This window comes from Pseudophryne corroboree, chromosome 6, assembly GCF_028390025.1.
Source record: "Pseudophryne corroboree isolate aPseCor3 chromosome 6, aPseCor3.hap2, whole genome shotgun sequence".
NCBI classification, from domain to species: domain Eukaryota; kingdom Metazoa; phylum Chordata; class Amphibia; order Anura; family Myobatrachidae; genus Pseudophryne; species Pseudophryne corroboree.
This window is the reverse complement of record NC_086449.1, coordinates 22,479,348-22,496,651: the sequence shown is the minus strand read 5'-3', so window position 1 is coordinate 22,496,651 and position 17,304 is coordinate 22,479,348. Positions and strand designations below refer to the sequence as shown.

At 46.3% G+C, this 17,304-nt stretch overlaps 1 protein-coding gene across 1 annotated transcript in view; it reads right to left on the bottom strand.

Moving 5' to 3' along the window:
- CLDN15 (claudin 15) overlaps positions 1–16,871 on the bottom strand; it is a 101,181-nt gene extending 84,310 nt beyond the window's left edge. Inside the window, exon 1 of the mRNA XM_063930758.1 lies at positions 16,076–16,871. Within this exon, the coding sequence (XP_063786828.1) occupies positions 16,076–16,292 (217 nt within the window). The 5' untranslated portion in view covers positions 16,293–16,871. The remainder of the gene's footprint in view (positions 1–16,075) is intronic.
- Positions 16,872–17,304: the final 433 nt, after the last annotated feature.

Sequence of the window (17,304 nt, the reverse complement as noted above, 5' to 3'; positions counted from 1 at the left end):
ATGATACTGAGTGTAGTGACTAAGTATATAATACAGATTATTATTACATTTTATTTATAAGGCGCCACAAGTGTTTGGCAGCGCCGTACATACGACACACATTAGAACAATAAAGGGTACACAGGACCTTACATCACAGTAACTGAGAAACTAAAACAGAGCACAGGTATATGACTATATTCTGTATAATAAAAGGCTAACGCTGCTCCTCACCTCTATGGGGGGAATTCAAGTTTTTTGCACACCAGGCGGCCGCTAGATGTCGCCCGGCTGGGCAATTCAAGTGTTGCTCTAGGATCTCTGTCGTAGGATGGAGATTTCCTGGCCTCTCTGCGGCAGATGCGGCGGTGGCTTGGGTCACGCAGCCAGGCGATGATGTCACAGATGATCCTACACTGCGTCGTTGGATGCAGCTGGGATCAGTGATACGGCAGGAGGTGTGACGTCTACTGCGGCATTACCATATTAGTGCTATCGCTGCCGCTTCCATGTAAGCAGTGATAGCAGCTAAGCCCACGTCTGAATGTATGAGACCTCATATTTGTTCTTGTCACGGTGTCACTATTGCCTTCATTTCCAACGATAAGCTGTAAATCGTTCAAAATATGGGTTGGGCATGTTTTACCGGCTGCCGGGATGCCGGCCGCAGAATACTGGCGGGGGGCCAGCGCAACAAAGCCCCTTTTGGGCTTGCTGCGCTCGCCGCGCTGTGGGCTCAGTGGCGAGATTCTATTCCCACTCTATTCCCACCACATAACTACATCCCCAAAATACATATCGTATATAGTAGTTCTTCATATACTCTTAGACTATAAATCAGCCGGTCTGCCCGTACACATAGACAGGACTGCCATCAGAAATTGTGGGGCCCGGGGCTGACAAAAAAAAACCAAAAAAAAATTCTGTGGCACCGCTCCACCCCTATGTGATGTCATACATTGTGATGTCACATACAGGTGGAGCATTGCGGACCTACAGGAACGGTTCAGAGAGCTGATGCGCAGGGAAGGATTGTTTTAAGAAGTTCTCCCTGTACATCAGCTCGCTGTTCTTTTATAGCCTAGTGCAGTTCCCCAGGTATTGGTGGTAGGAGCCAAGGGCGGGCCTCCCTCTATGTAAGGGTGCAGGACACCAGTCCCCACAGTCCCCCCCCCCGGTGGCTGCCATGCTCATATAGCAGGGATATCATTTTTATTTTTTACGTTGTTATTTGTTTGCTCTCTGTATTATAAACTACAACTGACTTATAAATCATTTGTCCCCGGAGAAAACAGTCCCCAGAGACTTCTGATATATGTATATACTGTATGTAGTGACTATCGGTATCTTATTTTCACTCTGGTACATGTGAATAATAAATAGGAAGCGGGATTGTACCCGGTTATTTGTGGAATACATTCCTATTCTGTTGCCATTCGAGTGTAAATTAGACAGTCACGACTCTGACGCACTTGTACATCTGTCCATGTGCCTGATTCAGAAACGGTGTTGCAGCTGCGATCCCGTACGCGGCGGCTGTGCGCACGTATCCAAATGCCGCAGCCGTCGTGATTTGCGAAGAGACGTCCACTGGCGGCATCTCAGATCCACCGATTGTGTATGATGACGCAACCTTGGGACGCACACCAGCTGATAACCAATCGCTGCACAGCATGGTCGTCTGATCCGATTGGATCCCTCTGACAGCATCCCATGCAGAGAGAAGCCCATAGGCTGCTGTGGGGTAATTCCAGCTTTTGCTGTCTTCACCCTCCGCATCGGAAATCTGGCGGCTGGGTTTAGTGCATATAGAAGATTCGGTAAAACCCAGAAAACTGAGTTTTTACCGCATTTTCCCATTAATACATCCCGCCCATATTCGATTTGGCCTCTAAACTCTTCACCTTACTCAAGGTTTATTCCAAGACCAGTCACCCGTAGTGTGTTATTTCGTTGCTAACCAATACTGTATACCATAATTAGGCAGTTAGTATTTCTCATCACACTCACATAATTCTATAGCCTAATTAGTTGTAAATGCTGTGCATTAGAGACTATCTATAGTTAAATATTTATTCCTTCCATTTACCCTGGTTAAGAAACCCTCATGAAAGGTTAATTCCCATTTGTACAATTTCTTTCAGTACATATGCCCCCAGTCACTTGTTCTGCCCCATTAGATATGCCCCCAGCAGATATACCCCCAGTCAGTTGTTATGCCCCAGTACATATGCCCCCAGTACATATGCTCCCAGTAACTTGTTATGCCCCATTAGATATGCCCCCAGTTAGTTGTTATGCCCCATTAAATATGCCCCATTAGATATGCCCTCTAGTAGCGCCGCTTACACACACACACTGAAAGGAAAATAAAACCACAATACTCACCAGCCCTGCTCCTGCTTCCAGACCGTTGCCCTCCGCTTGGCCGTCTGCTCCTCAGAACTATGGGAGAGACATCATGACATCTCTCCCATAGCGCCACACAGCCGCTCACGCACACTGCCAGAGCCGGAAGCTGGAGCTCAGGAGTGAGCTCCTGCCTCCGGCTGCTGCTGAGGGGAAGAAGCCGGGCGCCCGCTAGTTACAAAATCTCAGCGGGCGCCCAACATCTTCACGGTTAGGTGAGCCTGGCCGGACCGGATCAAGTGGCTCTGCAGGCCTTATACGGCCCGCGGGCCTGAGGTTCCCCACCCATGAGATAGACATTTTCTTGCTCCTGTTTATATACTGTAGTTGTTATATTTGTATCTACGTGTGTGCCCAATCAGTCCTCATTGTACTGTAATAGTGCTGCAGCATTCTCCTGCCGCTTTTCAACGAATCTACACCTTTTTTTTTTACAAAGTTAGATATTCACTTATAATATTCTTAGTCTATTAGATCCACAGTGGATTGTTGCAGTTAAACACTATATTTCAGCTCATTTTGATCAAAGAGATGATCAGCTGAGAGAAATCCGATCATTACGTCTCACTTAAATTTCACTGAGAGCGCTAATACTGTTTACAACCTAACTTTTTATCATGTGGAGAAGGCAGAGTGTTGCAGAAATGCAGACGTACGTTTCACCTGTCTCGCTTTATCAAGGCATCAACCTGATCACAATCCGGCGCCATCGTTTATCATAGAGCCTCTATTTTCATTGGACAATGTAGGGATAACGCTGTCCAATGAAAATAGAGCCTCTAGGGGGGAAAAAAGAGGTCGCTAGATTGTGATCAGGTTGATGCCTCGGATGTGGGCAGGATTCCACAATCTAACTCGCGTGCTCGGCGGAGCATTGGAGCAAGTTCGGGAGTCTGGGAGAGCGACAAAGATACACAATTTTTTAATGAGTTCAAGCTTTGGCATAGTTGAGATCTTCTTGGATATCTGATAGGAGGTGGATGGATATAACCAATTTACTCCCCAGATAGAACTGCCAAAGAATTATACAACAAATAACAAGAACCACAGACAGCGGAAAGGCCCAAAAGGGTAATCCTGGGACCCCCAGAGTACAGACGGTGGGGAAGTACAGAGCAGGGTGACTGGATAAAGCATGAGGCAATGGGGCTAATTCAGAGTTGATCGCAGCAGCAAATTTGTTAGCAGTTGGGCAAAACCATGTGCACTGCAGGGGGGTGGGCAGATAAAACATTTGCAGAGAGATTTAAATTTGAGTGGGTTATTTTGTTTCTGTGCAGGGTAAATACTGTCTGCTTTATTTTTACACTGCAATTTAGATTTCAGTTTGAACACACCCCACCCAAACCTAACTCTCTCTGCATGTGTTACTTCTGCCCCCCCTGCAGTGCACATGGTTTTGCCCAACTGCTAACAAATTTGCTGCTGCGATCAACTCAGAATTACCCCCAATGTTCCGACAGGAAATATGATCCAGGAGAGGAGAGAGTGTGATTTACCCAACGCAGGAACGGCCTGACCCGGCTCTCAACAAGGCCACATTGTCAGATTTTATTGCCACACTTGAAGTCTATGAGTGTTTGTGCAGGAAGTATTGTAAATTATTAATGTTGGCATTTTAACGAGAGATGGTCTGATGTCTGCAATTGTGTCAGTTCGTTGTGAATCTGTTGCTGTGTTGATGATGTCCCAACGTTTTCTTGCCCGTGTGTCCTTGCTTGTATGTTCTCCAGGGTCATGCCAGGCACTTGGCAGACTTTTGGAGGTAACAGCTATGAATAAATGTCATCTCTTGCTATTCGTCATTAAGTTGTAAGCAGCAAATGGAGGAAACATTATATTGCATACTTCTTATGTAATGGAGCATGGGAGTGCCAGTCAGATCAATAAACTGTACATTAGTGCAATGTACTCAGCTTTCAATTGCAAGGCATACATACAATAAATGACTACAGAAAAAGCACCATTCCCAGAAGAGAACGGGGATGTCCGTCTTGCAGATGACTAATTTGTTGGCTCTTTAACCCTCCTAAAGCTTCTACTATATAAATGTTATTTTATTCCTGACTTACTCCAGCGTCTTTTATGAATATGAATTTACGTCCAATCATCAGCGTAGGGAATGCCGCGGAAAAGAAAAAAAGGAGACGGCTCCAGCCGCCACGTACGAAATTCAGGCAGATGGGATGAGTAGCCTGCCGGCCAACCGATGCAACAAAGATTGTCAATACCGGAAGAATAAAAAACAAAACAAAACAAAAAAACCGATTGACCAATTAGCAATAAAAATATATAAAATTTAAAAAACAAAAACAAAAAAAACATACACATTTAAACCACTCTAATACTGCTTTTATACCTAAATTCCGAGTGGCACCCGGGATTTGTGCACGGCACCTTCCCGGGTGCGACTCGGTGAGACCGCTTCCAGACCGGCGGCCTGACCCGGCAATATATACGGGTCGGTGACTTCACCGTCGACGCTTGGAGAGCGCGGATATATGTAAAACCTGGACCATAAGGGTGCCTTGTGGACTGCATTTTGGAGCCTCTTATGTAATCTTGAATACATTATCATTTTCATAAATAAGCCCTACGACAAGTTAAATTGGTTTTGGCAGGCCCAGCTCTTTTTCTTTATGGGGTTTCACTCAGTAAAATATAAGACGGAGTAAAGAACGACAGTCCTAAAGTAGTACGTAAATAAAAACATAATATGTGAAAGTTTCCAGTACAGTACATACATCGATCAGTTCTGTAAATGAATTATTAGCGAACCTGCTTTCAGGTTGTCTCGTTCAGAGTTTATTTACATGAGTGTCTTTATCATACAGAACTTTGGAATCTTTTGATGCACTGACGTATTGTAGATGGTCTTATCTGGAGAGTTGTCTGTATTGAAGGAGACATGCTGTATAGAGCAAGAACGTGGTACTGTAAGTCATCGGTGAGAACAAAGGGCGATGAGACTGAAGGGATATTGGAGGTGAGAAGAGATGGCAGTGTAGAGTAAACTTTAGCAGAGAGTATAATTGCCATGAGACATATCTGTATCATCCATTAGGCAACTTAGGCTCTTGCCCGAGGCTCACTGGCACTAAGGTGCCTAGCCCAAAAGACACAGTGGGAGAAAGTGAGTAGAAGAATAAAAAGACAGTGGGAAGACATAGTGGGTAGGGTGAGAAGGAGAAGAAAATGGAGGTGGGAAGAGATAGTGGGTAGCGAGAGTAGGGGGAGACAATGGAGGTGAGAAGAAATGGTGAGTAGGGTGAGTGTGGGTATAAAGTGGGTATGAGAAGTGATGGTGCGTAGGTTGAGTCTGGGTATAAAGTGGATATGAGTGGAGCTGCTGGAGTGATTATTGTGGAGTAGGGTGCGAGTGATGAGGAACTGAAGTGAGAAGGACAGGAAAGTAAATATGAGAGGAGATGGGGGAGTAATTATTGTCTAGTAGGGTGAGATTTATTATGAACTAGAGTGAGATGAACAAGGAAAGTGGATATGAGAGGAGATGGTGGAGTAAATATTGTGGAGTAGGGTGCGAGTGATGAGGAACTGGAGTGAGAAGGACAGGAAAGTGGATATGAGAGGAGATTGTGGAGTAAATATTGCGGAGTAGGGTGCGAGTGATGAGGAACTGAAGTAAGAAGGACAGGAAAGTGGATATGAGAGGAGATGGTAGAGTAAATATTGTGGAGTAGGGTGTGAGTGATGAGGAACTGGAGTGAGAAGGACAGGAAAGTGGATATGAGTGGAGATGGGGGAGTACATGTTGTCTAGAAAGGGTGAGACTGATTATGAACTAGAGTGAGAAGAACAAGGAAAGTGGATATGAGAGGGGATTGGGGAGTACATATTGTGGAGTAGGGTGAGGATGATAAGGAACTTGAGTGAGAAGGACAGGAAAGATGATATGAGAGGGGATTGTGGATTACATATTGTGGAGTAGGGTGAGGGTGATAAGGAACTTGAGTGAGAAGGACAGGACAGTGGAATGAGAGGAGATGGGGGAGTTCATGTTCTGTAGTAGGGTGAGGAGGATGAGGAATTGAAGTAAGAAGGACAGGAAAGTGAATATGAGAGGGGATGGGGTAGTAAATACTTTGGAGTAGGGTGAGGGCAAAGAGGACCTGGAGTAAGAAGGACAGGAAAGATGATATGAGAAGGGATTGGGGAGTACATATTGTGGAGTAGGGTGAGGATGATGAGGAACTGGAGTGAGATAGACAGGAAAGATGGTATGAGAGGAGATTGGGGAGTACATATTGTGGAGTAGGGTGAGGGTGGTGAGGAACTGGAGTGATAAAGACAGAACAGTGTATATGAGAAGGGATAGTGTAGTACATATTGTGGAGTAGGGTGAGGGTGGTGAGGAACTGGAGTGAGATAGACAGGAAAGATGATATGAGAGGGGATTGGGGAGTACATATTGTGGAGTAGGGTGAGGGTGGTGAGGACCTGGAGTAAGAAGGACAGGAAAGATGACATGAGAAGGGATTGGGAAGTACATATTGTGGAGTAGGGTGAGGATGATGAGGAACTGGAGTGAGATAGACAGGAAAGTTGATATGAGAGGAGATTGGGAAGTACATATTGTGGAGTAGGGTGAGGGTGGTGAGGAACTGGAGTGATAAAGACAGAACAGTGTATATGAGAGGGGATAGTGTAGTACATATTGTGGAGTAGGGTGAGGGTGGTGAGGAACTGGAGTGATAAAGACAGAACAGTGTATATGAGAGGGGATAGTGTAGTACATATTGTGGAGTAGGGTGAGGGTGGTGAGGAACTGGAGTGATAAAGACAGAACAGTGTATATGAGAAGGGATAGTGTAGTACATATTGTGGAGTGGGGTGTGGGTGATGAAGAGCTGGAGTGAGAAAGACAGAAAAGATGAGATGGTGGAGAACATTGTGGAGTAGGGTGAGGGTGAGAAGGACAGGAGAGTGTATGATAAGAGACATTGGAATAGAGTAGTTTGGTCAGTAGATAGAGTGGAGGGGAGAAGAGGTGGTGTAACATGGGGCGTAATTCAGACCTGTTCGCTCGCTAGGGTTTATTATGCAGTCCTGCGTTCGCATAGTCGCCGCCCACGGGGGAGTGTATTTTCGCTTTGCAAGTGTGTGATCGCATGTGTAGCAGAGCTGTACAAACAGATCTTGTGCAGTTTCTGAGTAGCCCAGAACTTACTCAGCCGCTGCGAACACTTCAGCCTGTCCGGGCCAAGAATTGACGTCAGGAACCCTCCCTGCAAACGCTTGGACACGCCTGCGTTTTTCCAACCACTCCCAGAAAACGGTCAGTTGACACCCACAAATGCCTTTTTCCTGTCAATCTCCTTGCGAACGCCCGTGCAAATGGATTCTTCGCACACACCCATCGCTGAGCGGCGATCCGCTTTGTACCCGTGTGACGTGCCTGTGCATTGCGGTGCATACGCGTGCGCAGGTTAGACCTGATCGCAGGCTGTACGAAAACGCAGCCTAGAGATCAGGTCTGAATTAGGCCCGTGGTTAGCCTCTGCAGATGGTGGAGTAGGATGAGGAGGAGCAGATAGCGTTGTTGTGTTATTAGGAATAGGAATAAGTGGTGGTTCTTCAGGATGGGAAGATGTCAGTGAAAATATGGTTCAGTATTTGTCTATAGCTTTACTGTAGCTGCATCAAATTTATACTAAGGGGGAAATTTACTAAGCAGTGATAAGAGCAGAGAAGTGAGCCAGTGGAGAAGTTGCCCATGGCAACCAATCAGAACTGAAGTAACATCTATAATTTGCATACTATAAAATTATACAGAGCTGCTGATTGGTTGATGGGGAAATGTCTCCACTGGCTCACTTCTCCATTCTTATCACTGCTTAGTAAATGACCCCCTATATCCTGTATTATACACAAAATTAAAGCTGCAGATTTACGCTCTTTATTGAAACATTGCTTCAGTACTGCGGCTGCCTCTGATTGCCGAGGTTAGCTCGCAGCCGGCACCAAATTCCACATGCTAACGGCTGTCCCTGATTGGCTGCTGCTCAATGAGTTGTGATTGGCTTGTTACCGGTGCCAAATTTAACTGCCACCACCACGGCTTTTGGCCGGCATTGGGAACAGTGACACTAAAGATGGGCACACACAGTGGACGATATGTTGTCCGATTCGACGGATCGGACCGACATATCGGGCACATAGTCTAGTGTGTACCCGCTATATCGCTGACGGTGCGCACTCCTGCGTCTCGTCAGCGACATCCTCCGTCGGCCCTACATGCAGGTACGACGGGGGATGTCATTAGGGAGGGCCATGCTGCCGAATTATATATATATAATTGTATTTATATAGTTCCCTTTCTCCAACAGGACTCAGGGGAACATTTACTAAGCAGTGATAAGAGTGGAGAAGTGAGCCAGTGGAGAAATTTCCCCATCAAGCAATCAGCAGCTCTGTATCATTTTATAGTATGCAAATTATAGATGTTACTTCAGTGCTGATTGGTTGCCATGGGCAACTTCTCCACTGGCTCACTTCTCCGCTCTTATCACTGCTTAGTAAATGTCCCCCTTAATGTCTATAAATGATGGGTATTAGCAGGCTGCAGAATGGGGTTCTAGCAGTCAGAGTAATCAAGCAGACCGTCCAGCGATTTCTCTAGGTCAGGCATTGTGATTGGCTAATTGTTCCTGGTATAATTAATGACGGCATTGTATGAGCTGGGAGTGTGCCTACAGGTGATGTGTGTGACCGCAGATCCAGCCCCGGGGCGCAACACACGCAGAAGTGGAGTTTCCCACTGGTGGAATTCACAGCCCTGAGGTTGGGTAACCGGGTGATTGATGTCTCAGAGGTATCACCCATCACCTCTATATAAAGCATAGGTGAAATACTCTGCAGATTATATAAAGTCGCTGCATTGTAAATAGATACTGGAGCTCAGCAATTGCAGACACTACACGACACAAGCCTTAGTATCGGCCAATGCCTCGGTGATGACATTCACACCAAATCGCATCATCAAGTCCACAACTGGGCACATTACTGGAGGAGTGGTCAGGATCCGGTTGGCTGTGCTAGTCTCCCAGGAGAGCAGTCCAGAATTCCTACACGCCCTCTCCAGGTGTCTCACATCCGTCGCTCGTCCGCATGCATTTTCCTAACCAGACGCTGACCACCTGTCACTCACTTTGCGAATAAATCCTTTGTGCCGAAAAAGGGTGTGTGTTCTGCATGACAGGGGGAGTGGCCTCACGGCAGTGACGCAATAGCGAGCCCCCCCGTTTTCTGTCACTGAGGGGCATGGCTGTTTCTAGCCAATTTGGCTCCCAGTGCGAGATTTCAAAATGCACCCCCCCCCACCCCCCCATTGACATAAAAAAAAAATGCGCGCCCCCCCATATATATAGAAAGAAAAAGCATGCACGAGCACTCTCTCCCGGCAAGGGGGCGTGACCTCATTAAAATGGGCGTGGTCTCATTAAAATGAGCGTGTCCTCATCTGATCTCATCATCACGGCCACCACAGGGGGAAAAAAAAAAAATGTCCCCATTTTACACAGTACGACAGGCAGAGTCCCCATTTTACACATTACGCAGGCACGTGTCCTCATTTTACACATTATGGCAGGCAAGTGTCCCCATTTTACACATTACGCAGGCAAGTGTCCCCATTTTACACATTACTCAGGCAAGTGTCCCCATTTTACACATTACGGCAGGCAAGAGTCCCCATTTTACACAGTACGGCAGGCAAGAGTCCCCATTTTACACATTACGCAGGCAGGTGTCCCCATTTTACACATTACGGCAGGCAAGAGTCCCTATTTTACACATTACGCAGGCAAGTGTCCCCATTTTACACATTACGCAGGCAAGTGTCCCCATTTTACACATTACGCAGGCAAGTGTCCCCATTTTACACATTACGGCAGGTAAGTGTCCCCATTTTACACAGTACGGCAGGCAAGTGTCCCCATTTTACACATTACGGCAGGTAAGTGTCCCCATTTTACACATTACGGCAGGCAAGAGTCCCCATTTTACACAGTACGGCAGGCAAGAGTCCCCATTTTACACATTACGCAGGCAAGTGTCCCCATTTTACACATTACGGCAGGCAAGTGTCCCCATTTTACACATTACTCAGGCAAGTGTCCCCATTTTACACATTACGGCAGGCAAGAGTCCCCATTTTACACATTACGCAGGCAAGTGTCCCCATTTTACACAGTGCGGCAGGCAAGAGTCCCCATTTTAGACATTACGCAGGCAAGTGTCCCCATTTTACACATTACGCAGGCAAGTGTCCCCATTTTACACAGTGCGGCAGGCAAGAGTCCCCATTTTACACATTACGCAGGCAAGTGTCCCCATTTTACACATTACGGCAGGCAAGTGTCCCCATTTTACACATTACGGCAGGCAAGTGTCCCCATTTTACACAGTACGGCAGGCAAGAGTCCCCATTTTACACATTACGCAGGCAAGTGTCCCCATTTTACACGTTACAGCAGGCACGTGTCCCCATTTTACACAGTACAGCAGGCAGGTGTCAAGTGGGGGGGGGGAGGAAGGGAAACGGAGGGGGGGAGAGAGACTACTTACATTTGAAGAGGTTCTTCCCGCTCTTCGGTCCACCTCTCCTTCCTCGCGCCGGCCGCCTCCTCCTTCTAGCTTGGCTCCCCCTCCTCTTGTCATCAGTACTCCTGCTCGGGGGGCGGAGTTTCACGGAATGATGCGATTGCGTTGTGACGTCACGACGCAACCTCGTCATTCCGCAAAACTCTGTCCCCCGAGCAGGAGTACTCGGGAAGAGGGAGAAGGGTGAAGCAAGGACCCGCAAAGTGCCGCGGCGGGCGCCCCGTGCGATTGCACAGCTCGCCCGCCACAAGAAACGGCACTGCTGAGGGGGCACGCCCATCGCTTTGTGAGCTTCTGGCATGCCCCCAGTCCTTGACAGGAGCATCCCAACTGCCCGCATCCCCCACCACGGGCCACACATATTCTACAGCGCTGTACAGAGAATATTTGGCCATTCACATCAGCCCCTGCCCCCGTGGAGCTTACAATCTATATTCCCTATCACGTGTACACGCACACACATTCACAATAGGGTTAATTTGCTTGTTGGATGCCCATTAACCTTGCGTGTGTTTTGTGAGTGTGGGAGTAAACTGAAGTACTCGGAGGAAACCCACAAAAGCATGGGGAGAACACACAAACTCCACACAGTTATGGGTTGTGGTGGGAATGGAACCCATGACCTCAGTGCTGCAAGCTAATAATGCTAACCATTACACTGTCACACTGATAACAAGTAAAGGAGCCAAGGTTACTGACACGGTGAATATATACCACACATTCAGTGTAAAGTGTGAGTTACAGACATAGCAGAGGAGGTGTATATAGAGTATGTCAAGTACAATTCTTATAGATTGAATATATAAAATGTACAGATACCTGAGAGCCTGATTACACTGTATGCAGTATATGAAGCAGTATCCCGACCCCTGGGTGCCTGATTACACTGTATGCAGTATATGAAGCAGTATCCCGACCCCTGGGTGCCTGATTACACTGTATGCAGTATATGAAGCAGTATCCCGACCCTGGGTGCCTGATTACACTGTATGCAGTATATGAAGCAGTAACCCACCTCCTGAGTGCCTGATTACACTGTATGCAGTATATGAAGCAGTATCCCTCCTCCTGAGTGCCTGATTACACTGTATGCAGTATATGAAGCAGTATCCCGCCCCCTGAGTGCCTGATTACACAGTATGCAGTATATGAAGCAGTAACCCGCCTCCTGAGTGCTGATTACACTGTATGCAGTATATGAAGCAGTATCCCGCCCCCTGGGTGCCTGATTACACTGTATGCAGTATATGAAGCAGTATCCCTCCTCCTGAGTGCCTGATTACACTGTATGCAGTATATGAAGCAGTATCCCGCCCCCTGAGTGCCTGATTACACAGTATGCAGTATATGAAGCAGTAACCCGCCCCCTGAGTGCCTGATTACACTGTATGCAGTATATGAAGCAGTATCCCGCCCCCTGAGTGCCTGATTACACAGTATGCAGTATATGAAGCAGTAACCCGCCTCCTGAGTGCTGATTACACTGTATGCAGTATATGAAGCAGTATCCCGCCCCCTGGGTGCCTGATTACAATGTATGGAGAATATGAAGCAGTATCCCACCTCCTGAGTGCCTGATTACACTGTATGCAGTATACGAAGCAGTATCCCTCCTCCTGAGAGCCTGATTACACTGTATGCAGTATATGAAGCAGTATCCCGCCCCCTGGGTGCCTGATTACACTGTATGCAGTATATGAAGCAGTATCCCTCCTCCTGAGAGCCTGATTACACTGTATGCAATATATGAAGCAGTATCCCGCCCCCTGGGTGCCTGATTACACTGTATGCAGTATATGAAGCAGTATCCCGCCCCCTGGGTGCCTGATTACACTGTATGCAGTATATGAAGCAGTATCCCGCCCCCTGGGTGCCTGATTACACTGCATGCAGTATATGAAGCAGTATCCCACCTCCTGAGAGCCTGATTACACTGTATGCAGTATATGAAGCAGTATCCCTCCTCCTGAGTGCCTGATTACACTGTATGCAGTATATGAAGCAGTATCCCACCCCCTGGGTGCCTGATTACACTGTATGCGGTATATGAAGAAGTAGCCCACTTCCTGAATGCCTTATTACACTGTATGCAGTATATGAAGCAGTATCCCTCCCCCTGGGTGCCTGATTACACTGTATGCAGTATATGAAGCAGTATCCCACCTCCTGAGAGCCTGATTACACTGTATGCAGTATATGAAGCAGTATCCTGCCCCCTGGGTGCCTGATTACACTGTATGCAGTATATGAAGCAGTATCCCGCCCCCTGGGTGCCTGATTACACTGTATGCAGTATATGAAGCAGTAACCCGCCTCCTGAGTGCCTGATTACACTGTATGCAGTATATGAAGCAGTATCCCGCCCACTGGGTGCCTGATTACACTGTATGCAGTATATGAAGCAGTAACCCACCTCCTGAGAGCCTGTTTACACTGTATGCAGTATATGAAGCAGTATCCCGCCCCCTGGGTGCCTGATTACACTGTATGCAGTATATGAAGCAGTATCCCGCCCACTGGGTGCCTGATTACACTGTATGCAGTATATGAAGCAGTATCCCACCTCCTGAGAGCCTGATTACACTGTATGCAGTATATGAAGCAGTATCCCTCCTCCTGAGTGCCTGATTACACTGTATGCAGTATATGAAGCAGTATCCCACCCCCTGGGTGCCTGATTACACTGTATGCGGTATATGAAGAAGTAGCCCACTTCCTGAATGCCTTATTACACTGTATGCAGTATATGAAGCAGTATCCCTCCCCCTGGGTGCCTGATTACACTGTATGCAGTATATGAAGCAGTATCCCACCTCCTCTACAGTATGTAGTATATGAAGCAGTAACCCATCTTTAGAGTGCCTTATTACACTCTATGTATTACTAGCATTTGTACACAACTTCACTCGTGGGGATGTCTGTTATTGCACAGAGCAACTAGTTTTACATAGACAGTAGTGCCATCTAATATTGTGATGCAATTTTATATTGTACACATTGATCACAACATTTCTTTGTAAACAATATTTGCAGTTTTTCCTCCAGGGAGAAACACAAAAAGAGGCTTGGAGCTACTAACTGGTGAGCAAGCCACGCAAAGCTGCTTATGGGAGAAGCAGCTGGTCCTGATATCTATGCATACGCCCATAGCGTTTTTTGGGGTGTGCAATATATATATATATATATATATATATACACCCCCTTGAAGAAGTCCTCATTCTAGGACGAAACGCGTTGGGACAGGGACTGGATGCCCACCCCTTTCTGACTTCCTATCCGTGGACAGATAAGCCATGTTTTTACCTTATATCCTGTACGTTTGATACTTGCATTTATGGATGAAATTTAATCCAATACCCAGATTTGTGGACAGATAAGCCTGCTATATTTTTTAACATTGTACGATTAATACCTGCATTTTTATAATTGAACCAGCTGCTATATATGTCCTTTGATTTTGTGTATTATTTTATCTATATGTGTAACCTGCATGTTCTGGCAGGAGTGTGTCTATTAAACTATTGTTTTTAACTAAACATAGTTTCTCCTTTAAAATTGGAACCTGCATAGTTCCTATAAATTGTATGTTATATATACAGAAAAACACCTGTGGTTTTTTAAAAACAGTACACACTATGTCTATTTTATCTCTCCTTTACATGTGCTGTCTATAAGAGTCATCTACCAGAAATACCCGCAGCTAAGTTTACTATAATTTATCTGTTTTATTATCACAATTTTTTTCACGAGGAGTGAGTCACCAACACTACCAGGCGCTTTTTATACTTCATTTTCTAATATATATATACACATTTTGGACTTGAGGAGCCTGCACACTGTACAAGCCGAGTGTCGAGCATCTGGTTTTTCCTTTATTGCGTCTCTCCCTGATGCAACATCGAGATCATACTGTACATACCTCAGTTTCTTCTAGGTCACTGCTCACTAAGCTACACGTATAATAGTGAAAATATGATCAAAATTCATCAAGTAGTTTTTGTGTGGCGGGGGCAGGAACAGACAGAGAAAAAAAAAATAATTCTACATAAGTCATAAACAGTTCCTAGAAGTATATTTCTCCAAAAAAGATTGCAATGTACAGACACAACCCTTACCATTTTATGATATGTATAGATAAGAAGCAGTAACTCATCTCCTTAAAATAATATGTTTTAGAGTATTAAGAGGTAACTCACTAGTACAGAAGTCCTCAAATGCTTTCCTCAAGGCACCCCAACAGTCCAGGTTTTAAGTATATCCATGCTTGGCAATAGGTGACTTCCTTAGTACTTCAGTCAATTTGATTTAATCATCTGTGCTAAACCATGGACATACTAAAAACCTGGACTGTTGGGGTGTCTAGTGCTGTATTAATCCCAGCCATATCACACATCATATGCCTTACTACAGATAATCTATTAAAATAATAAAGCCTAAAAGGTGCCTTACTTCCATATATCTGCAGAAGAAGCAGCATTTGTTGCAGCGAGCAGAGGAAGGTAGCACAGAAACCTTTGTTTATAATATAGTTAAATATTAAGATAATGACAGATAAGCTCGAGCTTTCCACAGAGTCCGCACTTTACACCGTGTAACGTTCGCTGCAACACAGTCTGCTCAAACAGTGTAATGGTCATTTATAGCGTCCATATGTTCTGCAACCTGTAGCTTCCTATGAAGTCAGGATTTTCTCTGTCCCAACGTCATCTATTACCACGCACACACACACACACACACAATGTATATAAAATCCGTACAAATATATATCTACAGTAAGTTTAGAACGTACATGCAATCTTCATCTTGGGAGACTTTATGGTAACCTCTAGTTTATGGCAGAAGTTGGTGGCAATTTCATAAAATATGGAACCAATGTGCATCTACTTTAAAGGACAGTCTACTCTACATACAGTTTTCTATATCCCAGATCTTCTTCCCAATCATACCCACTCCAGATTTTTGTAAATCATACCAGCAACACTTCTTTCCGCCCACCCTTCCCCAGATACTCAAGTTCCACAGACATGGTCATCTCCAACCCATCCAACCCTGAGGACCTTCTCACCTGACAGTGCCAGCAAGGACTGGAAATCTCGACAGTTGTACACTCCGGTGGAGTCGGTGGCGCAGCTCATCCACAGGTTTTCGAACAACGTGGATGTCGTGATGACGTTCCCGTCGACGGAGGAAACGCGCCAGTTGGCGTTGAAGAGGGTGATGCCCAACATGACGGAGCCGGTCACCCCGAAGAAAAATCCCACTGTCTCCACAATGGCAGACATCTCCACAGTTGGTGGAGGTGGTGGTGGTGGTGGTGGCTGGGATAGGACACAGGCCTGGAATTCTCCTTACGTCTTGAGTGGGCGATTTATTTCTACCATTCACCTCCTCTAACGGTCTCTTCTATCACTGTCGCCCCCACCTGTCTGACTTTCCTCCGTCACGGCTTAGAGCTAACCCCGTCCAACTAACCTCAACTGAGCTGTTATCAGGAGCTGTGAACCTTTACCTTTCTACCAATGACCCCTTATCTACTGTAACATGGTCCCTTCCACAGGACCCTCTTGTCCCTATGATAAACCTTCTCACTCTTTCGCCTTGTGTGTCCTCTTCTTTCAGTCACTGTCTCCAATCTGCTTACTCTGTTCCCAGCTGACCCTTCCAGTCTAGTCCCCGGCTGTCCCCTGGCTCATCTCAGTTGGGTCGCTGTCTCAGGTTGGAGATCTCTGACTATAGTATGTGCAGTCACTGGCAGGCAGGAGGAATGAAATGTTTCCCTTGCTGCAACTGTCTGGTACACAGGGAGCAGTGTGAAGGTGTGGACACGTCCTCCTTCTTCTCCTCCTCCTCCTCCTTCTCCTGGCTTCAGCGTGCTCTGCCACCACACCTGTAGGAGACAGCTTGGACGGGGTGATACAATCTATCTGCACATTCTGTATCAGAGGCAGACACCTCGGTTCACCTGGCTCCCAGGTGCAGATTTACCTGTGCATAGGCATGCCTAGAATAAGTGCACTTAATGCCACTGGCTGTGTATACACACACACCGATCGCTGCGACGCCTGTGGCATTAATGCACTGTTGGGAACAGGCTGCCCTGATTTCACAACAGGGTTGGTGTCGGAAGGTTAATGCGTCGGCTGTAACGCATTTCTTCCTGGCATTGCATTCACCCAATTCCTGCTGCTAGGATCATTTAGAAAAGGTAAAAAAGTGCAAATCCAGATTTGGGACATTGCTCCCCTAATTTTGCGCACCCGATACCGGCTTCCCTTCCCCGTAGACACACGGCTG